We start from the raw sequence: 24,237 nt of genomic DNA on the forward strand, positions 1-24,237 counted from the left end.
GCAACAACCCTAACAGCTTCCACAATTAGCCATTCCCAATGACAGTATTCATTCTTAAACCACGTCCTCTGTGGTTTATTTCCTTTTTTTCTCCTAAAAAAGGAAAACAAAATCTTTCACCTCGTAGCTCTGAAGATGTTCTGCTTGGTGACTGCTTTCATTTCCACATTAAGGCACTTGAGAAGGAACGCACTTTTTGCAACAAGCCCCCACCCTGCACCAAAATCACCCCAAAAAAGCAGGAAAACTCCATTATACCCCAACTTGAAACCCTTACTGCTGAACGTAGTGCAGTCCTTCCCCACCAAAACCACAGTTGTGTCTCTTGCAAAATTTCTTTGGACCAGATGAAATCTGAACTTTCAAAGACCACAAACCACGTGTGCTATGATACCCTTATAGAAACTTCTTGATAACTAGAAATGATGCAAAGACTCTTTCTCTCCCTGTTTCTGCACCCTTTAAGAAATCCATTTTTTCCCCTGCACTTAGAAGGGCCACACTTACTAGCAACACAGCTTTGCAGAAGAAGCATCATCATTTACTTGACATGTAAAGTTTTTTATGTGGACTTATCATCCCAGTTTCAACAGTTGCCAAACCTCTGCTCCCTTTCACGGATGTCTCGACTCTGCTGTATTCCTTCAAAGCCCAGGAGCAGCTACTCATCCTCTGTAGGATGCATATTACTTGATGCCTAAGCAGGAGTAGATACCAGCCCTCCAGCCTTGAGCCCTCCAGAAGCTCAAACTCTCTTCTGTCATTAATAAACCCATGCAAAATTACTCCTCTGCTCCTAACTCTACCTTAAGACTGAACTACAGCAAGCAGCTAATTCAGGATTATCAAATCAGGTAACTTAACTGCATCATTTCTTTCGCTACGGTTAAAGAAGGTTACGGGGCTTAACAGATCAGAGATGGTGAGAAGTTGTACCAGGCGGTATGTCTACATGGTCAGACAAAGCTTTTAACATAGCATGTGCCCACGCAGACGGACCAAAACAAGTCCTGCAGACTTCACTGCTGGCAACCAGGGTAGAAACCTGGGACAGAAGCCCCTCAATCTGACAAAAAAATAAAATAAAATTAAGGGCCAACTCCATTTTCTGTATCGTTGCTATTTCATGCAGCATCTCTGTGATACTCCACTATGTAACATCCATCAGGGAACTGTCAAAAACACTGCAGGTAATAGAAAGCATCATTTATAATAAAATGCAAAGATATGACAAACCTGAAAAGGTTCGGGGGGGGGGGGGGGGGATAAAAAATTAGGCTCTCAAAGGAGGAAACTGCAGAAATTGCCAAACACATCAAAAGCCTCGGGCACGTGATCTGAGACATGTTGCAACGTAAGTTTAGAGGAGAAAAGGTTTCCCCGGGAAAGAGAGAAACAGGTCTAAGAAACCATATTGTAGGACCCCCATGCACGCACCCAAATGAAATTCAGATAAACTCAAGAGTATTTCAGCCCTTCCCCAAATGCTGGAAAAGCCCCCTAATTTCAGCAAAGAAAAACAGCGCTACTGAGCCATGGTCTGAGCTGTGAAATATAAATGGGAATGGGAAATAGAAAAGCCCCCAGGACCTCTCTGCGAGGAGCTGAGCGGGACCTTAAATTCTCCAAAGCTCTCTCAAATCTCCAAATAAGAGCTACAGAAGAAATGAATGTTCAGGGCAGTTTTATTGTGTTTTATAGCATTTTTTTCTAACTGGGTTTCGATTTGCAATGGGAAATTTAACTTCTTGGCATTGTTAAAGCAGGACTCCTGTTGCTTTGATCTTGCCTAGTATTTAAGACAGACTCAGCACAACCACAAGTTGAAAGTGCCTTTGCCCTTGTAGCTTAGCGAGAAGCATTTTCTCTCCAGATCTTGCCTTGTCAAAGCCAATTTAGTTTCAATTTTAAGTCTGCAAAGAAACAGTTTGGGGCTCACCTCTTCCTCCCCAGCATACCATACTCACTGCCCCCAAAGGCACCCGGGCAATCAGTACACGTTAAAAACCTGAATTTTCACTGCTGTGTGTGCTTGTGCTGGATCTAAAATATGACAAAATTGCCCGATATTTAATGGGTTCCATGCCTGGGCACTGCTGCCTGGGGATATGCAGATATCCTCCTGGCAGAGGAGCAGCGAGCTCCCGTCACCTCCCTCATTACGTGAAAGGCTCAGCGGGGACCCAAAATATGCTAACGTAGGGCAGAAAAGTTTGGGAGACAGCTAGCAAGAGGCATCAAAACTAGTGGTTATTTTCTTCAGGCTCCGCAAGAGCAGGAAGCCTGCCAGAGAGTGCGTACACACAATATGGGAATAAAAAGCAAGGCTCAGCGAGGATAAGGCTAAATGAATTTATTGTGTCTGCAGACACTGGGGAAGAAGCTGGAAGGATTCCCATGGTGACACCACGCTCTGCAGGGGGGGCACAAAAAAACCAGCCCAAGCCTCCGAGTTCAGATTGTCTCGTGGAAGAGACAAGAAGTTAGGGAGTAAACAGACAAAACGAAGAACAGTGAGTCACAAGGATAAATCAGTAAGAATAAAGAAAACTGTCATCTTTAACCAGCATTACTTCTGTACTTGGGAAAAGTCAACGCAGCTTCTCCCTTCCTGCCTCATGAACCCACCTGAGCTCTCCAGAGGAGTCAACAACCATGTGGGTAAGGAATGTCCGACCTGCAGATGGGTCAGGCTACCTGGATTTCCAAAATGGTTTTGCAACACCCTTCACTAAAGGATTTTAAGGAAACAAAGCTGCTGCGGCATAAGAGAGGAAGGTTTCTGCATGGATAAATAAGTAGAAGAAAGGAATAAACAGTTGGTTCTTTGATGGAGGAAGGTCCCTGGGAAGTTCTGCTGGGATTTGGGCTCTTCAAAATACTCTCAAAGTATCCGGGAAAGGGAAACAAGCAGCGAAAACAGCAAAGACGGATGATCATAACCCGGTAACTCAGCATGTTACAGATAAGGGCTGACTATGAAGAACTGCAAAAAGACCATACAGGACTGAGTGACCAGGTGGTAACACGGCAGGTTATATTTGTCTATTGAATCAATCAAGGAATACAGTAGAGCTGAAAAAGGTTCAGTGGATGGAAAAAATTATAACCAGCATCTTTATGCTCAGGCTCATCCTTTTCTTAACAGGAGGCCAGAAGTCCTGCCCAAGGTTATTGAGGAGGGTCCATTTTACACCAGGAGCTGCTGCTTTTATCAGGAGCAAATGGGCAGCCGCGTGTGGGCTCCCCCACCGAAGGCTTCATCTTGGAGACGGAGTGGCTTCTTCTTTTGCAACTCTTCTGCTTTGTATGAGAAATTGTAACTTGGTTCCAGATGTCACATTTTTATCTCTTAGTTTTCCACGACTTTTCAAAGAAGTCTGGCAGCAATTTGAGACGTTCATTAGTCAGTTATTTCTAAAGCATGTTACCAGGATATGATTTTGAGTTGTGTAATGTCTGTGTTTTTCATATACTCCCATAACCTACACTTTAATCAAGAGTTATTTATTACAAGTTTTAATTCCAGTTTGCCTGCCACATTTCATTTGGGCTTTTCTTCCAGAAGTCACATTCACACACACACGTACACACAAAAACGCTCGGAAGCTCAGCCATTTCAGAACACTTGATTTTATTTCCATTTTTACTTATTAGCTTCTTCAGAAGGGGAAAAAAATTAAAATACTCACTGCAGTAGAGTGAAGGTTGAAAAAACATACTGCTCCAAAAATGTTCGTCTATTAAACCCAACCCTGTGGCCACAGAGGTGTTGGCAAATCAAGAAATTTATAGTTAACACACAGTTTTGCTCTGGAAAGTGCCTGCGTAGAGGCAGCACCGTTAACCTTTCTGTTTCATTGAAAGGATTTACTACACAACTCAGCGTCAAATTTGATCCAGTCACGAGCCTGTTTTCTTCTAATTGCCGGTGGTGCAAAGCACCCCGGATCAGACACTCTGAGCAAGCTCCCATCTTCTCGCACAGGTGCCACTGCAAAATTCCTGTGGCCAGTTTTCTCGCCCAGATGAAGCCTGTGAGCAGCGAGGGCACGATCCCCATCAACGCACCAATGACAGGTGAACTCGGGGCACAAAACTCTCTGCTTTCACTTACTCCCAATGCACAAACGGAAAGGGAACTGGTTTCAGCACAAGCAAAGAAACTTTACATCAGTTTTAGAGTCTCTCTGCTGTTATAGAGAGTTAAGTGATGTCGATTAAGTCCACGCCTATTTAAGAGATGCCCCCAGACTACAAGGGTCCTCCTTGATATGATCATCATGTAGCTTCAGCTAAAAACACAGGGCTGCACCGACCCTAAGGCATGGGATCAGGGCTATGAAAGAGGAAAAGATTCATAAGCCTAACGATCTCTAAATTTTAAAAAAAATATATTCTAAGGACTCAAAGTGAAACAGTTAGAGGGGAACAGAAATTACATTTTCGGAATGCAAATGTTTTAAAGAGCACTTGTCCTTTGCATATTCAAACCAAAAATCCCCCACCAGCAGTGCCCCAAAGCCCCGGTTCTTCCCAAATCCAGCCTTTAGTGAGCTTTGATTTTTTTACTTTAGGCAGAGCTGCAGGGGCAGCTGATACTTCTGGCAGCTGAGGGATCACAGCCAGTTAGAGATTAGCAGGATGCTTCCGCTATAAAAAAAATTAGCAGCGAATTACTGCTTAAAGTTAACCTTTAACTTCACATTAGCTTTCACTTACTGCCTCATTGGGATAAATGCCAGCAACCTGCATCTTTCAGTGTAGATGCTCCAGTGTGTAGCGGCGTGATGTGCTGGCTCTGGCAGCACAGCTGGTCTCAACACCTTCATCTCTGCAACTCCGCGCTCCCCTTCCCCACCTCCCACCGGTACGACTGTTTGCTGCGCCATGCTACAGTCAAGATCCAGATGCTTGGAGCATTATTTTTGACTTGGTTTATTTCAACAATCCGGTTTACAATGCTGCTACACAAAATTTTACCAACGTGAGCAGAAGTGGCAAGCGGAAGATTTCTTTTGCTGTCATCACAATAACTAAACTATACTCCTCCCCAGGCTCTCCTTAAATGAATAGGCATCGTTGCATTAGCATGTTCAATTTATAGATGAAAAAAACCCTACAACAGAAACTCAAGATTATTAATTTTAAGAAGAAAAATCTAGAACCAACTGATACCATAAAACCAACGCATTCAAGTTTCAGTGACAGAACACGTGTCAAGTCCAATCCTAACGTAGACGGTTTATCCTAATTAGCTCATATACACTCTTACATTGTCCTACCCAAGCACAGCAAAGATACTTTTATTTCCTTGGTTATAGTTGCCTATTTTAAGAGCTAATGCCACTGATGGAGTCTGCGTGACCTTCAGCCTAAAGGACATGATGACAAGACATCCTTCAATCCAAAACTTCTTCCATCCATCCTCTCTGCTGCTACCTCCAGCTTACTCCCCCTCACGTTTATTCATCCTCAGCCTCATCGTTGCATCCCACCTCCTCCTGTCGACCTTGTTCACTCATTTATATTCCTGCACCTCGCTCACTGCCCAACACTCCCAAACCTAGTGTCCTCCTCAGACCTTCACCAAAACCAACTCCTACACACACATCTAAATCATCCCAAGACACCAGGGTGCTTAAGCCTCAATAAAATAAGGCATTCAACTAAAACCTTATTCCCTGGAAATTAAGGCTGTTTGATAAACACAAAATACATTTTTGTGTATGTGGAAAAATCTCTGGTTAAAGCATCAGCATAGACCCAGAAACTTGACAGTTTTAGGAAACAAAGTGGAATTGCAATGGAAAAAAACACTAGTATCACAGATCTTAGACAATGTTGCATCAAATAAGCTTAATTCTAAGTTTTCTCAGTCTGTAGCTCTTTTCTCTTTATGATCTCAGCTGTAATTTCAAGAATTTCAGTTTCCGCATCTTTTCTTCTGACCCACTGTATTGGGTTTATGTGGCAAGGTTTTGGTAGGAGGGGGCTGCAGGGGTGGCTTCTGTGAGAAGACACCAGAAGCTGCCCCCATGTTGGACAGAGCCAGCTCCAGCCAGCTCCAAGATGGACCTGTCGCTGGCCAAAGCTGAGCCCATCAGCGACGGTGGTAGCGCCTCTGTGATAACATATTTAAGAAAGGGTAAAAAACGCTGTGCAACAGCAGCTGGGAGAGAGAAGATGTGAGAGAGACAGCCCTGCAGACACCAGGGTCGGTGAAGAAGGAGGGGGAGGAGGTGCTCCAGGCGCCGGAGCAGAGATTCCCCTGCAGCCCATGGTGAAGACCACGGTGAGGCAGGCTGTCCCCCTGCAGCCCACAGAGGTCCATGGTGGAGCAGACGTCCACCTGCAGCCCGTGGAGGACCCCGCACTGGAGGAGGTGGATGTCCCCAAAGGAGGCTGTGACTCCATGGAGAGTCCAAGCTGGAGGAGGCTCCTGGCAGGAGCTGCAGCCCATGGAGAGGAGCCCACACTGGAGCAGGTCTTCTGGCAGGACTTGTGACCCTGTGGGGGACCCACGCTGGAGCAGTCTGTTCCTGAAGGACTGCAGCCCGTGGAAAGGACCCCTGCTGGAGCAGGTCCTGAAGAACTGCAGCCCGTGGGAAGGACCCATGCTGGAGAAGCTGGTGGAGGACCGTCTCCCATGGGTGGGACCCCACGCTGGAGCAGGGGAAGAGAGTGAGGAGGAAGGAGCGGCAGAGACAACGTGTGATGAACTGACCACAACCCCCATTCCCTATCCCCCTGTGCTCCTCGGTGGGAGGAGTTGGAGAAATCGAGGGTGAAGTTGAACCTGGGAAGAACGGAGGGGTGGAGGAAGATTATTTTAGTTCTGTTTTTATTTCTCACTATCCTGCTTTGCTACAATTAATTCACAATAAATTAGTTTCCCCAAGTCAAATCAGTTTCGCCCTTGGTGGTAATTGGTAAGTGATCTCTCTGTCCTTATCTCAACCCACAAGCTTTTTGTCATATTTTCTTCCCTGGGCCTATTGGGAAGGGGGAGTGATAAAGCAGCTGGGTGGGCACCTGACAGCCAGCCAAGGTCAACCCACCACACCCACCAACAAACCACTCTGTCTCTTGCATTGCAACTTGAAATCTGAACTCCCAGTTGCTAAAATGATCACTTACTGGATTACACAGAGTTTTCACATCCCCACTTTCAAGTCACCAGTATAACCCCTAAGGCTACACAGCACATGTCCCCTTTCCTTTCTTATGATGGCAACATTAAAGCCCTCTGCTCTTCCCTCCACCCTGCAGAGCTGATTTCTGCCCATCCGTCAGTGGTGATGCCCATCTCGCAGCCTCCCAACTCTGCTTCTTTCTTCTCACCTTGCACTTCTTTGTGCCTTGCATCCCATCAAAGACAGTAGCACAGCTGTTCAAATGCCATTTTTGTTACGATCTTCACCAATCACTTTGCCTTCTCACTGATTCCCTTCTTACTTGACCAATCATTTATTTGCTAATCCCAATTAAAAGATTTCAGCTCCTGCTCCAGAAGGAAGATATACAGCAAACCCCTCCACTCACCCCTTCCAACAGCCTCTCTCAGGCCACATCATTACCAGTGGGTTGTTGCTTCCTGGGATTTCATGACTGGTTTATGCCAATCTAATGAGTGCCTGCCACCCAAAGGGGCAGTCACAGAATGGTTGAGGTTGGAAAGGACCTCCAGAGGTCACCTGGTCCAACTCCTCTGCTCAAGCAGGGCCTCCTAGAGTCAGTTGCCCAGGAACGTGACCAGGCTGCTTTTGAACACCTCCAAGGATGGAGACTCTACAGCCTCCTTGGGCAACCTGTGCCAGCGCTCGGTCAACCTTACAGTGAAAAAGTGTTTCCTTATGTTCAGAGGGAACCTCCTATGTTTCAGTTTGTGCCTATTGCCTCTGGTCCTGCCACTGAGCACCACTGGAAAGAGCCTGGCTCCATCTTCTTTACTCCCCCCATCAGGTATTGATACACATTGATAAGATCACCCTGAGCCTTCTCTTCTCCAGGATGAACAGTCCCAGCTTTCTCAGCCTTTCCTCATATGTGAGGTGGTCCAACTCCTTTGTCATCTTTGTGGCCCTTTGCTGGACTCTCTCCAGTATGTCCATGTCTCTCTTGTACTGGGGAACCCAGCAATGGACACAGCTCTCCAGCTGTGGCCTCACCAGTGCTGAATAGAGGGGAAGGATCACCTGCTGGCAATGCTCCTCCTAATGCAGCCAGGACACCGTTGGTCTTCCTTGCAGAAAGGGCATATTGCTGGCTCATGGTCAGCTTGCTGTCCACCAGGACCGCCAGGGCCTTTTCTGCAAATCTGCTTTCCAGCAGGGTGGTCCCCAGCATATATTGGTGCAATGGGGTTGTTCCTCCCCATGGGAAGGACTTCGCACTTCTCCTTGTTAAACTTTATGCGGTTCCTGTTGACCCATTTCTCCAGCCTGCCAAGGTCACTCTGGGTGTCAGCACAACCCTCTGTCTTATCAGTCAGGTTTGTGTCATCTACAAACTCACTGAGGGTACACTCTGCCCCATCATCCAGATCATCAATGAAGATATTGAATGGGACTGCACCCAGTATTGACCCCTGGGGTACACCACTAGTTACTGGCCTCCAACTAGACTTCACACCACTGATCACCACCCTCTGGGCCCGACCATTCAGCCAGTTTTCAATCCACCTCACTGTCTGCTCATCCAGCCCATACTTCATCAGCTTCTCTATGAGGATCCTATGGAAGACAGCATCAAAAGCCTTACTGAAGTCAAGGTAGACAATATCCACTGCTCTCTCCTCATCTACCAAGGCAATCCTTTCATCATAGAAGGTTATTGGCTTGGTCAAGCATGACCTCCCCTTGGTGATCCATCCTGATCACCTTCATGTTCTTCAAGTGCCTGGAAATGGTTCCCAGGATTAGCTGCCTCACCACCTCCTCAGCGAACAAGGTGAAGCTGAGCAGCCTGTACTTCCCTGGATCCTCCTTCTTGCCCCTTGTCAAAGACAGGAGTGACATTTGCTTTCCTACAGTCCTCAGGTACCTAATCACCACAATCATTCAAAGATTATCAAGAGCGGCCTCACTGCCAGCTCCCTCTGCATTCATGGCTGCATCTCATCAGGACCCATGGACTTGTATATATCCAGTTTAAGTATTCCCTGACCTGATCTTCTTCCACCAAGCACACATCTTCTTGCTCCAGACCCTCCTCCTGGTCTCCAAGTCCTTAGATTCCTGAAGGCTGGTCTTGCTAGTGAAGACTGAGGTGAAGAAGGTGTTCAGTACCTCAGCCTCTTCCATGTCCTGTGTCACCAGGTCCCCCACCCCATTCAGCAGTGGGCCCACATTTTTCTTAGTCCTTCCTTTGCTGCTTATCTACTTTAAAGAACCCTTCTTGTTGCCTTTGACATCCTCCACCAGATTCAATTCCAGGTAGTCTTTGGCTTTCCTACATCATCCCTGCATACTCACATAGTGCCTCCACATTCCTCCCAGGTTACTTGTCCCTGTTTCCACCTTCTGTACACTCCCTTTTTAAGTCTGAGTTTTGCCAAGAGCTCCTTGTTCATCCATGCAGGCATCGTGGCATTTTTGCATGACTTGCTGTTTGTTGGGATGGACCGCTCTTGAGCCTGAAGGAGGTGGCCCTTTAATATCAACCTCCTTTCTTGGACTTCTCTTCCCTCCAGGGCCTTATCCCATGGGACTGCTTCAAGCAGATCCCTAAGGAGGCCAAAGTCTACTCTCCTGAAGTCCAGCGTTGTGATCTTGATTTTTGTCCTCAAGACCCTGAACTCTACCACCTCATGGCCACTGCAGCCAAGGCTGCCTTTGGCCTTCACATCCCCAGTGAGCCCTTCCTTGTTGGTGAGTACAAGGTCCAGCAAAGCACCTCTCCTCGTTGACTTCCCTATCACTTGGCTCAGGAAGTTGTCATTGATGCTCTCCAGGAACCTCCTGGACTGTTTACATCCTGCTGGGTTATCCCACCAGCACGTATCAGGGTGGTTGAAGTCCCCCATGAGGGCCAGGGTCTGTGAATGTGAGGCCGCCTCCAGCTGTCTGTAGGCAGCCTCATCCACTTGTTCTTCCTGGTCAGGTGGCCTACAGCAGACATCCACTACAATGTCACCCATACTGGTCTGCTCTTTAATCCCGACCCATAAGCTCTCAGCTGGCTGCTCACCCATCCCCAGGCAGAGCTCCAGGCGCCCCAGCTGCTGCCTCACATAAAGGACAACTCCCCCCCGTCATCTTCCCAGCCTGTCCTTCCTAAAGAGCCTGTGTCCCTTCATCACAACACTCCAGTCATGCAAGCTGTCCCACCACCTCTCTGTGATGCCAACAAGATAGGAGCCCTGCAACTGCACACAGATCTCCAGGGCTCTCATGCCCCTCCCCATCGCCCCGCAATCACTTTTGATATTCTCCAGGTTGCCCTTGGCAGCACCATCAGTGCCCACATAGAAGAAGAACAGGGGAGCAGGAGCCTTCCTCTTGGTGCCAGAAGACGTCAGCTTCCAGCCTCAGTTTCCATCCTACCCGAAACAGACTCTGCCTTTGTCTCCAGTTGTCCCCTCCTTCTTGCTCTTAGCCACGTCTTGGCCCCCAATTTGCACCCGTGCTCATTCTCCTCTTCCCCCAAGCTGGTCTCAGTCCCCGGGGGGCTACAGGATCACCAAGCACCAAGGGGCAGGGGGGGAGGAAGGAAGGAGGAGAGGGTGGGATTGTCACCTTGTGTGGCAGCGGATCACACACTGATTTAAGCAGACCATGGAGCCACACCCTAGCTTTTCTTCCTCCCTAGCCTCTCTTCCTCCTCATCCCGATGCTCTGTTTTGGCCTCAGGGTGCAGGCTCTCGCTCCTATCCTGCCACTCATCTCTTTGTCTGCGCTCCCAGCCGTCCCTGCCTGGAGCTCCATTCCCTCAACATGCTTTCATCCTAACATCCTCTATCCCTTTGCTTCTACAAAATCCAGAGGGAAAATTTCCCTATAAAACAAAATCCGTCCTCGTTAGTACCTAAGGACTGCATTAATCACCCTTGGTTTGGGAGAGGGAGAAAGCTTTATGGGGCCAAGGGAATTTTTGTTGATTTTCAATCCTCTTGTTTTCTAAATTAAACCATGAACATGCAAGGGGGGTGGGGGGGTGGGGAAGGAAGAGAAAAATAGCAAAGATATGGCTGCTGTCTTTCTTGCTTGCTACTTTGCTGCTGGGAAATTACCAGTGCAGCATGTGGTCCTACGAGCTTCTGGCAAGTTTTAGCCAATAAATTATAAAGCATTGATTTAAGAGGGGGAAGGAAGAAGAAAAAGAAAAGGCAGCAATAAAATTGCTCTTAAATAACTCCAGTGTAGGTGGTGTGTAAACAGGATACGTCACGACTCACTGAAAAATTCTTATTGGACAAATAAAGGGTGACAGAAGAAGAAAAAGAGGGGGGAAAACAAAAGCACAAAGGTGCAAGAAAATTCAGACGTCCTTAGTTTACATTTTGTACTTTACTCAAGTTCCTAGCTACCTTGGTGGATTTTGGGTGGTCAAGTCAAAAAAGAAAAAAAAAAAAAAGAGTATGAAACATCTCTGGTTACCAGTAGATGGACAATTATGCCCAAGAGGGTCAGGAAGTACTTTGAATTCTTGCACATGTTATTGTGCACTGGTCTGTCCTTGCCAAAAAAACAAATAAGCTCTGTCTCAAAACCAGTTTGTGTCTTTTGTTCATTACTTCTGCAGCAAACCTCTTCCAGAATTCACTCCTCTGATGATTACAGACCGTCCTCTAATTTTCTGTGCAAATCTATTTCAGTCTGTTCTTGCATCATTGTTGCCCCTAAATTTAAAAAAAACCTCTTTTCTATAAACATCACACCAGATACAGAGCGTCCTCTGTATCCGCACTCCCTCTTTAAGGAAAAGCATATCTAAATGAAGGCACCAGGAGCTCCAGGGGTTTTGTTCATCTCCTGTAATTTGAGCCCAGCCCTGAAAAGGCTACAAAAAACTCTCTGATGCTGATGAACTTCCCAGGGCAATCCCTGCAAGTACAGGAAGCACTTCTTTTTTGCAGATTTAGTTTCTGGTGGGAAAAAAAAAAGTGCCACAACCCTCACTTTCATACTGTGTCTACTACAGTACTGAAGGAGACCCACCCTAATTTACCAGGTCTTTGCCAAGCTAAACTCAAAGGTTTTTTAATTTCCCCTCAAGAAAGCATCTTTCCCCTTCTCTGGTCATTCTTCCCTCACTTATTCCAGTTTATCCCTGATAAACAAAACAATACACTCTTCTCCAGCTAGGTTATTTCTAGCAGCGACAGGGAGTATTAACACAACCCTGACTGGTACTGCAGGTTAATGTAAATTCCCTGCACAACTGTCATCTTGGTCGTTCAGAGTCTTCTCATGACCAAATACACGCATCCTGCTTTTCAGTTGCTTCATCCCATTCCTACTTGGTCTTCAAGATCATCTAGGTCCTCCTGTAAAATATTCCCAATTTTCCATGATTTCTTACTCTGTTGGTTCAGCAAATTTTATCTACACATTCATCCTCCAAGGTCCTTAATACAAACATTAACTGCAGATGTATCCTAAAGCCATCCCTCGGAAGTCTTACAAGCAACCTGTCCCCAGTTGCCGTTACCTCCCTTTTACCTGATTCTGCTCCAACCTCATAATTCAACTTCTTCAGTACAGCCGCTCCTCACATGGCACTCTACCAATCATCCCACTGAACGTCAAGAAGATTAGGATCTACCTATTTCCCTACACCAAAAATGAATTACAGAAGATGTATATCAAATTAATTTGGCATAAACTGCACCTATTTAATCATATCCTTTTTTTCCCCAAAAAAAATCTTGCTCTAGAACATAACACCGCTGTAGTCAGACCAAACAGACCTGAAGTTACACAAAACATCTGCTACCACCTTTTGAACATCTGGACAAGCATAATGCCTACATGCAGCACAGCTTCTAGTTTGAACAAAATCCAACCTACCAGATATTAAAATTCACATACTGCTTTCTTCTTGCAGTTCTGTGCTTGAAAAGCAGTAAACAGGTCCCATCAAGTGACTCGATTCACAAGCTTGCAAAAATTGGCCTCACTAGTCTCCAAAAAAGTAACTGTGATCCTTTAACATGATCCACTCAAAACATACATCCAGTAAATGCAATTCTTTCTATTTCTGAAGTGGATTAGCTCACAATTCGCAAAGCCTGTATCCTCACTGTAAGCCAGAGAGATCCCACTGTGGTATTTGGCTCATGTGAACTCCCTTCATCTTATGCATATTCTATATAAAAATAAGCCAGGTGGGATTTCCCTGCTGTACTTTGAATAACTGCAATCGCGTAGCCGCCGCAAGTCTAAAATGTAATATTAAGGTCAAGCTCTCAATCATTTTTCTAAAGGTCTTTCCACCCCACCTTCTCAACCACAGCATCGTCCCCCTCTCTTCCTCTCGCTTGCTCCAAATCTCCTCCCTTCCCTGCTGTCCAGACAACATCCATATCTTTCTTCCTTCCTCCACAACCATTGTGACCCAGCCATGTCATTCTCATTTTGGCCACACCTAGGAAACTCATTTACCCGTTATCAGTCCTATTAATATGGACTTTACCCAAGGCCATTCAGAAAGATAAGACCAAGTATTTCCCAAGCCACCAACTGGAACGAACAAACAGAGAACCCCCGAATCACCTTATTTTCCTTTTAATCAGATACAGGAAACGTGAAGATGTCAAAGTAATTCACAAAGTCACGGTAAGAAATTCCAATTAAAGTGAGAAGTCTTAAGTATCAACACAGGATAAGTTTTCTCATGGAGCAGAGCCAGCTTAGGCTGTTCCCCCTCTCCAATCCGATCATTCCTGCCTCTTACCGCAGCCTGCTTGTCCTTCAGCTGTACCACTGCAACTTCTGGGTAACTGAAAACATCATACTGAAAAATAAGTCTTTTTCCTGCTATTTCTTTTCTTCATCAACCCTGTTGGATCAACCATTCCTTCTTAGCAAGGTGACATACCCATCCCATATCAGATCTAAAAAGTTTTTTGAGTTAAAAGCACTATGACTGAGCACTTCAAAGTCTGCTCGGTTTCTCAGGTTATGGTCACATTAGATGTGCACGTCACGGTTAATAATCCAGATCTGGCGTCATTTAAGACATGTCATTAAGACACTCTTAGAAGAGCTTCTAAGAACATCGATCAAAAATCCACCTAGCTTATTTTCCATAGGTCATGGCTCTCCATCTTCTAGTACAAATCCAGGTGCTGCAGATAAATCACTTTTACCCTTCATCTTCAGCCAAAGATGCTCTTTCCCTTATATATCCATCTAGCCTTCCCAAGAATTCCTATTTTTGGGATAATCTGGTACCAGGTATCTGAATAGTCCCAGATGATATGCTTTACGCCATAATACAGTGGGGACCTGCCCTGCTATTTCTTGAAGCTCTTTAAAAGGCGTAAGTCAAGCCATAGCTTTACGTAGAAAATACCAAGATACTCCATACTTTCTCAAGGAGGCATGGCAAAGAGTTTGTGTCCGAATTCTGGGATTGAGTAAGAAATTAAAAAATAAAAAAAAGTTTCCAAAATACTAGAGTGCAATTTTTTGTTAGCTTTAAGAAATTACAACAATCTCTCCCGCCCACCCCATACAGTTGCTTCTAAACCAGCTTTTCAATACAGTGAGAAAAACATCAGGTATGGAGGAAGAAATACATACCGGTTTTTGCTCAAATGCACAAAATTATGATAAATACTAGATAATTAGTCTCTTGAGATTTGGGGAAGCGGTTCACGTCTGAGCTTGCCCACGACTGTTAATACCACCTCTGCATCCTGGCAGGTTGTGCTGCAACAGCAGCGTGCTCCAGATCAAGCACGGGTACATGACTACCGCTCGTGTACCATTTTTTTTTAATTAGAAGTACCAGTATATAGATCGACGCCTTCTGCCATGTGGAGGTAGTGGTCTTGATCCACTAGTGGGGGCACCAAAAGATTTGTTATGTTGAATACAGGTGTTATATCAATGTCTTCCTCAGCAATGCAATTTCTGCCACTGCCCCAAAAAACAAGTGACCTGGTGCAACTCTGCAGATGGAAACCAGAGTGAGAGCAAGAAGAGAACAGGAATATTTTCCAACTGCTTCTACCACCTAAGAAAGTGTTTGTAAAAATCAGTCAATCATCTCCAGCTCCTACCAAAATTCTTCTTTTTTCTGACCGAAATAAAAATAGCAACCCAAGAAATCAGCTTCATTAGTGCTAAGTCAGGCATACGCACAGCATCTTCTCAGAATGGGTTCGGCTGGTTCATGTCTTCCTATTTGGGGAGCTTATGATGCATACTCCAACAGCCTTACCTACATCCTTCTCACGCCATGTTTAATACCAGACTCGCTTACGTTCATTAAGAATTATTATGTTCGTAATAAGAATTACTATTTCCTTTAGAAATGTAATAGTTTCGCTGAAGCGGATGTTCCGGGAACAGCATGGAGCACCACTGGGCAGTCTGGAGGACCGCAGATACAGTGGAAAAGGACTCCCAGTAGCAAGAGGATGAATGCACGCATTCCGTTGAGCATAAGCACGGGAAGATCAAACAGGGAGGAGATGCTTTTACAAGTTCTAGTGTTGCCTCTTTTCTTCCAGTTTTTCAACGCTTCTATTTAGAAAAATACTACAAAAATAATCTCACATCTAGCAGACCTAACTTGAAGTGAGAGGCTTAAACTCTTTTCTTGGTTAAGTCACAGAATAAATTATTTGATTACAGGCTAAAAATACTTACTATCAGACATTCCTTCTGTCTTTAAGAAGCTCTTGAATTGATAATCTCACAGCAATAATAGGAAATACATTTTTAATGCGACTGATTAACATTTTAGCTCACTTTGGAGCACTCACTGTATCCCTTCACCTGAAGGTTTTAATTCCAGACTGCTGACATTTCCAAAAAATGCATTACAGTTGAAAAATAAGTTACGGTGTTGACAGAGCGCAGTGCTCGCTGGTCTGCCTCGGGCAAGAAACCTGATTACATGGCCATGCCGATCCCTTCTGGCCTCACCATTTTTCATGACATAAAAACCATTCAGCCATAATCTATTTTTTTTGCTGCTGATGAATTTAGGGGAAAGATAACAAAGCATCTAAACAGGACCACAGCGACCTCAATACTCCTGCAAGCCATTTAACAAGCAAAGGGAGGTTCTGGAGCATGCAGGTACTACGATGGCCATGGCAGAGACTGGCGGTCATCTCCCCGAATGTCTTGTGTTGGCATGGAGTCCTTGTTCGTGGAGCTTGTGGAGGAGACTGCACTGGGAGCCTGCCAGCTCTGCTGGCAGCCAGACCAACATGGAAAGCTTTCACCTCATCTAAAGAGATAAGGAGAGAGGATTCCTCCTCCTGTTCAACTTCAGGTTGGCTTATACTTAAACGGGATTGACCATATCCTCCAAAATAAAAATAAAAAAAATAAAGCATATGGTCTTGGTACACAGTGAAGAGCGTCTGCTCCTCTTCATCAGCAGAGACCCAAGCTGGAGTTTCAAAGGGGATTCAGACCCCCCGTCTGCACCTACGAGGGAGGTCCGCGAAGGCAGTGGAGACCCGAGCAGGGCAGCACTGGAGCAAGGCAGGAAGCCACTAACAGGGCTCCTGAGCCCTCCTATGGAAACATGGCACTGGCTCATCCCTCTCCCACCCAAAGGGGCAAAAATAGCCTCCCACCCCACATACCACACTGCTCACCTCTCAGCCAGTCCCATCCCAATACACACTTTACCACACTAAAAGTAAAACCAGCACCTGACGTTCAAAGCGTTACACAGAAGATTTTGACACAAGTTCTAGGAAAGGTAAAATTAAATTGTGTCAGATCTCCTCTAGCCGTGCTTAGAGCACAAAAACCTGTTTCAGATAACGCTCTGCTGGTCCTCCCCTGCAGCGCTCCTGCACAACTCATCCAAGTGATCTTTGATCTCCAGCACCTTCTTTTGATGCTCGAGGATCTCCATAGTCTCCTTACTACCCTTTTTTTTGTTGGCAAAGGGTAAAAAGAGGGCAAGCAAGCAATGCTAAACATCTCTTCATGCGCACACGTCTGGGCTCATGCGTATCCCAAAACCTCCCCATAAGCAATTTTTTAGGCAAAGCAACTCATTTGCCACTACAATGTCTCTTTTTTTCCCTAGAGGACAATCTCTTTAAACTCAGAGAGATTTAACTAATAACATTAAAATGATGACTTACCAGTCTCTCATTATCTTCTGAGGTTCTCTGGTAATGAGCTGCTAAAGCAACGTAATCCTGTGCCTGCTTGTTACACTCTAAACACTTAAGTCCATGACGGATTAGTCTCAATGGGTCCGTATAGAGAGGCAAGGCTGGCTGTGTGTTAGCAGAAATTCCTACCCCACCTCCTGAAGCAGCACTGGGCTTACGCGAAGGAGAGGGCGAGTGCAAAGTCTGAGGAGCCAGAGAGGCCGAAGAGCTTGTAGGAGAAGGTGAAAACATTTGGTCTAAGGAAATTGGTTTCATTAGCAGCTGAGAACACTGCATGATAAATCCTTTGCTCTTATGATCTCTTGCATGTTTAAGCAAGCTACACTTATTAAAAAAAAGTAGCATAGTTGAACACTGAGTGCACATGACTTCAATATGAACGCTTCGTCTACTATAGTGTTGAGTCAGGCTTTTCTCTAAGGCAAACGAGTCCCCACATTCCAGGCAACAATACCCAGAGGCAGGTAAATTAATACTGGTGTCAGGCGGAGGGCTAAGGTTTGGAGTATATATTGGCACCGGATTGGCACTATGTAGTACTTTATTAAACGCCTCCACGACGACGGGAGCAGCTTTCTTGACTTGGTGCACCAGCGGCACAGACATCTGTGTCACCGGAGGCTGATTTCGCCTCTGCGCAGATGACTTCGCCGTAACAGAAGCAGCAACGCTATGCGGGACTAAGTTGAGATTTGCCAAGTGTACGGCTTTGGGAAGAAGGCTGGACGTGGTCACGTTGGACGGCTGCATCACGATACCCTGCTGCTGCCTCTTAACACCTACTTTTATGGCGCCGCCACCGCAGTTCGGCAGTGGAGATAAGGACACGGCACACGTGCTGTTTACAGCAATATCTGTTTTCATACTGTCTGCATAAGGACTCGCTACGTTTGACAGCTGGATAGCCACAGCAGCCCCGTTTTTGGTTGAATTCTTGCTAGCCTCGCTTTCCGTAACTGCACTAGTGTCAGGGGATGGGAAAGATTTGATAAACTCTTCAGCAGATGAGGTTTCCACAGGTGACTCTTCTGAAGATTTGCCCAACTCATCGTTTTCTGGCAAAATTCTAGTTACAGTTCTTTTAATTTCACCAGAGGATGTCTTGATAGTCTTTATTCTAACTTTGGGAATAGCTGGCGGAGAGCCGGCTGCCATGGAAGGAGAGCCTTTCCCGCTGCTGTCGCTGCACACACTTCGAGGACTCTCGGGCTGCTTGCTGGCCTTCCTCACCACCTCTAAGGGGCTTCGGGGACTCTTTGGTGACTTGGGCATTTTTGGACTTCCCTTTGTCCCATCTTTAAAAGGACCAGGTTCCTTGGTAAGGTTTGGCTGATCGCCTTTTGGAATGCACGCAACCTTTTTGGCCTGAAGAGCTACTAACGCCGCCACGCAGGATGACAACTTTGAATGAGTTGGCTTTAACCTCTGGCGAGGCGGTACTGACGAAGACATGTTCAGCTCGGGCACAGACCCCTTACTTTCTCCTAGATTATTGTGAGGGAGGTCTCCAAACACCAAGCCTTCTCCAAGAAAGCTATTGCTATCTACCAAGCCCTTGCTTGACTCCACAAACCTCTCCGTTGCTTTGTCTTGTTCTCTCCTGCTCATTTCCAGCCTACTCTCCGGCTGGCAGTGGATTTCCATCTTTTGTTCCTTTTTACAGTATTGATCAAACATGCTTAATTCGGGCTCTGGTACCTTCCTAAGATGATCTAGTACTGAAGCTCCTGTCGGTATATACATTGAAGGCGGTGGAAAATACGGAGTTTGGGCATGTTTGGGTTTATCACCAATACTGTTCTCTTTGAACGTGTCCTCTGGTTCAGGGCTGGAAATTGGGCTAAACTGACTAAATGTTGGCAAAGGCTCCGACTTGGACTGGTCCAGTTTATCAGAGTAACTTCTTGAGCTGTCGCCATTAATAAAAGTTGACTCAAACTTGCCATAATTATGCACTAAAGCGTGAGCCTCTGAAGGCAGATCGGACCCACGAAACCCGTTGTGTAGCAGACCAGTCCCGAGGTGATTCCCCTCCTTTTCTGCTTCAAAGGACTCCTGGCGACTTGTGTTCTTCACTATCACACTCACAACGGGAGCATCAGAGGGAGGCAAAGAGTGGGGTAAGGACACGTTCTCATCTATGCAGATTCCCGATGACTTCAGGTGATTCTCGTTCTCCTCCCCAGTTGATGGGATGGTCTCCTTGGCATCAAGGCTGGTCGGATCGGGGATGTCAAAAGCAGCCAAGAGGTCATCAAAGTCTGGGGTTTTCATGTCCCCCATGATGAAAGCTACGATTAAAAACAAAAAAATACTTTGTCAGGTACATTTCCCCCAAGGACAAACTTTGTAAGACTCATTTGCATAAACATCTTAGGTGACAAAAAACACAACTGCCCAAAACGCTAATGCAGCAGGGTACAACGGCTAGAAACATCTGCGGCAGACACTTCAGCTTCCATTTCAACTATTCCAAGATTGACTTTATACACAAAAAATATTAGCCCAGCTTTTTCAACACAGCTTTCAACACAACACAACAGTGCCGTTTTGCAGGGCATCATGGGGAAGGAACCTCTCCTGCCCTAGCTGTGCCTGGAGGATCAGCAAAAGCTCAGGTCCCATCCTGCTCGAGCCGGCAGGGGCAGGTGACAAGTGACAGGAGCTGTTCACTCCTGTCCTGCAACACAATCCACCCTCTCTGGGTTGTGGGCTGCTCCTGGTGCTTCAAGCAACATAGTGGGAGACAGCATCCCCTTCTCCCAGGGTCCCCGAGAACAGAGCTGGTTCCAACATGACCTTTTAAATGACACCAAGCTCACGCAGGGGACATCTTTTTGACCCGTCAGATGCATCACTACTCCAAAAACAGCCGTTGTCATGAGCCTTAACAGAAAAGATTCAGAAGTACCTTACCACAGTGTTCCTTTTTTGTTTGGTTGGGTTTTTTTTTCTAGAGCTAACAGGCAATGATCACTGCCTACTTCTCAAGAGATTGTCACATCTGAAGAATTCAGTCCTCCTTCAAGCAAAAAAGCCAGGAGTAAACAGGTGGCCCAAGAGAAACAGGCCTGAAAAGTGAGACGACTCCCTATCCAGAGCAATTTAAATAATAGAACTCTTCAGTAAATATTTCAATACAGCAGCTCAAAGCACAGTAAACCAAGCGGGTTTTGTTTGAAACAGGGGCAATCCTTAATTAGGTAACGATGCGAGGCAAAACTGCCCAAACACAGAATAAAGGATCGTATCCAAATCATAACAAGAAATGGTGTTCCCAGCCAGCTCTCTCTTTACAAGCCCTCCAGAAGGGAAGGGGGGACTTAGACGCTCACCACAGAGACCTACGACAGCAATAATCAAGCTCTGATGAGATGCATAATGAAAACTGACAGCACAGAATTACTTGAACATTTGTGTTCATTATTGTCAGGGATACTGGTTTTCCCGTTTAATCAAAATATTTTCAAGTTGGTGCAATATATAGACTTCCCAAATATTTAATAAGCCATTCTTTTAATACCTGTTCCATTTAAACCCCAAATTTATGTGAACTGATGTATGTTGTATGCAGGGGAGGAAAAAAAAACCCAAAGAGCGTCAACTGAACTAGCAGAGCACCAGTTCCTACTTGGCAAGGAGCACCCACAGGCAAGGTAAGTCCTGCCACGCTCACTTGTCTTGGGCTGCACCAGCGCTGCCAAAGCCAGTGGCATGCAAGGGAGACGGGGAGGATGGCAAGAGCCCAGGAGAAGGGGGAAGAGCTGGGCGCAGAGGTGCAGGCAGAGAAGAGGACCCTGGGACAAGGCGGAGGGAAAGAAGCTGTCTGACACCTTCCCAAAAGGCCACTGATTTAAGGCTGCTTTCACTATTTACAATTGGGTTTAAAAGTTTAGTCAAGTATCACGTTAAAACCAAACAAAATGCAACCCTTCCTGCCAGACTGCTGGTACGGGGAACAATTTACAGACCTGGGCCAGGAGAAATCACTTCAGCACGGAACAAGAGGACATACTGGTCTTTGAGCTTTAGTTCAGCCGTGCCTACAGGCAAGCCCCGGAGGTGTTGCTTTGGTTAATCTACTGCAAAACACTACGGAGATTTACTTGGCTTAAGAGTGGCTCGCTGTGGTTTAGCTTAAACTTGTTCTCATTCTTAAATTAAACCACAAATATGAATGTCCACAGAGGGCTATGCAATAATTTACAATCACATCCCTCAGCAAGGTAGGGCAGCTGTGCGTCGAGTCCCTGGAAGCCCAGAAGATTATCTATACGCTTCAAATCACCAGTGCTTGATAATGACTTTTGAAACATCGCAGATTACTGCAGTTGGCAGAGCGTGGACCTGAAACTTCCCCTTCCTTTGGGTGGGAAAACTTGCGCCAGCTGGGAGAGAGCTAGGCACCACTTGGCTCCCAAAATTTCTGGCACACAAATCCTTCCGCAAGGAAGACATTTAATCCATAACCTAGAATGCTCAAGTTTTATATAGAGAAAAATGTGCTTGCCAATCGCTCCTGACTTTTCCGTTCTCACTCTCGAACACTTGTGCACATCTTTGGACGTGGCAGTGTTTTAAAATACAAGACAAAATAAATCTGAGGTATCTGCAGCATTACAAAATACGCTTTTCTTGGAAGAAACCTTGCATTTTCAGAAGCTTTCGTGTACATCTTTGAGTCCTATAAAAGACTAGTTTATGCTCTTTGCTATTATGAGAGCACAAGTCTCTACTCAATATTTCTCCCCAAAATTGCATCTTAAACTTGTCATACGTGAAACTACAATTTCTCAAAAAAAAGCAAAATTGGATCCAGATCCTAGAGAAGACCAAGTAAATATCTTGCCGATAAAAGTGATTTTTAGATGACAGAAATTTAAAATTTTGACTAAACACCATTTATTTCTGTTCTCAAATAACAAACCAAAAAAGTATATTAAAGGAAATTATGTCAAAGCCTCCTGCAAACTGGCTTGTGAGGAAAGCTGAAAATAAAGACCTCCATCCTTACGGATGGACCATCCTGTGCAAAGGATTTGCCTTAGAACCCAAGCTCGGAATCCAATTTTCTCTCTCTGCTTATGAAAATACGGAGGTTGAGATTTGCAAAGCAATAGAAGAGGTGAATAAAACGAGCAAAGACAGAGGACTTTCGGAGTTGAAATACATGCATTCTATGCGCAAAACCAACCACACAGTAGCACATTTCTCCAGGAAGCAGGGAACCTAGAAGCCTCCGAGCCGTCCAAAAAAACCCTGCAAACTCGCCCGAGGCAGCATGTCAAACCCCAGGGCCTTCTGCTGTGGCTAAGCTTCAAAACTCTGCAGCCGGGCAGAGGTACGGCAGGACCAGCGTCCCACACACGCACCATACAAACCTTTCGCTTAGCAGTGCTATTCCTGGGGACTTTCGGAGACCTGCAGTAGCTCCTCTGCAGCTTTCAAGCCAGCGCGTACCATACTGTTCAAGGAGGAGGTTCAAGATTGCCACCTAATAGGAAGCATAAAAACGCAATTACACCAAGTTAAAGAATAAAGGAAAATAATGATAAGAAATATCGATAAATCTGCAAAACAACAGCGAGGTACAAGGGAAAACATCTGCCAAGGGCTGCTCTCGTGTGTCCAGAAGAGGCGGGCGTCTCCTGCAGGGAATGCAGGAGGGCGGCGGACAGGGATTGCCTGCCAGGGGAATACTTTGGGAAGGCAGGGATGTCAGGAGCAGGGGCCGAGGAAGCGCGGGGAGCGCACGCCAACTGGCAGCGGGTGAGGCGGCTGAGCCTGCCGAGGGAAGTGGCCGCCCAGGGGCTGTCAGGACTGCGGGGAGGGCATGGGAACGGGGGAACCGCAGCTGCTGGAGGATCAAACCGGAGGCTTCAAACGGCAGGCGGGACCCTGTGTTTTAACACGCATTAAAGTTTCAGGAGCCCTGCACGGGAACGCGGCGCGTCCCGGGTTAACGGTGCAAGGCGTCCGGGGTGGGGGGGACGGACTCGGGGGTCGCCCGGCCCGTGGCAGCCCCGCCGCCCCCCTCCTCGGTCCGTGCCGGCCCCACGCGCGACCCACCCGAGACAAAGGCCCGGGGGCCTCCCCGGCCCGCCGCTCCCCCCCCTCCCCCCCGCCCCCGACTGCCCGGGCCCTGCCGCCTGCCCCCGCACTGACAGCCCGCCCCGGCCCCGCCGCCCCCCGGCCGCACGTGGGCGAGCCCCGCTGAAGTTAGTTTGTCCCGGCGCCGCCGGGCCGGACCGGGCCGGGCCGGGCCGGGCCGGGCCGCCGCGAGGTCCGGGGCCGGCAGCCGGAGCCGTGCCCGGGGCCGCCGCCGGGCTGGGGTTTGGTTGTTGGGGGGGGAAGGCGGCGGGCACCCCGCGGGCCGGAAGAGCCGGTGCGGCGGGCGGGCGGGCGGACGGACGCGCAGGGCTCCGTCTGCCGGCGGCGGGGCCGCCCGCCCTGCCCGCGGGGCGGCAGCACCTGCCCGGCCGGCGGGAGGGCGCGGGGAGGGCGGAGGGCGAGCGGGAGGGGCGGGCCCCGGCGCGGCCGGGCCCGGCCGGGCGGCACTCACCCACGCAGGCGGCTCCTCTGAGGGCCCCACCGCCGCCGCCGGGGCCCCACGCAGGCCTCACCCCGCACCGGGCACCAACGGCCGCAACATGGCGGCGGCGGCGGCGGGCGGGGCCGAGGGCGGGGCGGGGCCGGGCCGGGGCACGGCGGACCGCCCCCGTCCCCGTTCCCCCCCACCCCCCCCCCCGCGCCGGGCCCGCAGCGGCGCCGGGAGCCTCCGCCTCGGCCGCGGCCTCCCCCGCCCCGGGCGCCGCGGGCCGCGGCGCGGCCCGCGGCGCCCGGGGCGGGGGAGGCGGCGGCGGAGCCTCGCCAGCGGCTACCCCGGGCGTGTGTCCCGGTCGCCGGGCCGGCCC

At 47.5% G+C, this 24,237-nt stretch overlaps 1 protein-coding gene across 1 annotated transcript in view; it reads right to left on the reverse strand.

The window, feature by feature from the left end:
* Positions 1–23,951, reverse strand: part of ZNF592 (zinc finger protein 592) — a 42,318-nt gene extending 18,367 nt beyond the window's left edge. Inside the window, exons 1-3 of the mRNA XM_076348641.1 lie at positions 23,886–23,951; positions 22,705–22,817; positions 17,291–19,614 (exon numbers count right to left, since the gene is read on the reverse strand). Of these exons, the coding sequence (XP_076204756.1) occupies positions 17,291–19,606 (2,316 nt within the window). The 5' untranslated portion in view covers positions 19,607–19,614; positions 22,705–22,817; positions 23,886–23,951. The remainder of the gene's footprint in view (positions 1–17,290; positions 19,615–22,704; positions 22,818–23,885) is intronic.
* Between the last annotated feature and the right edge of the window lie 286 nt (positions 23,952–24,237).

Source organism: Aptenodytes patagonicus, chromosome 10 (assembly GCF_965638725.1).
Source record: "Aptenodytes patagonicus chromosome 10, bAptPat1.pri.cur, whole genome shotgun sequence".
NCBI classification, from domain to species: domain Eukaryota; kingdom Metazoa; phylum Chordata; class Aves; order Sphenisciformes; family Spheniscidae; genus Aptenodytes; species Aptenodytes patagonicus.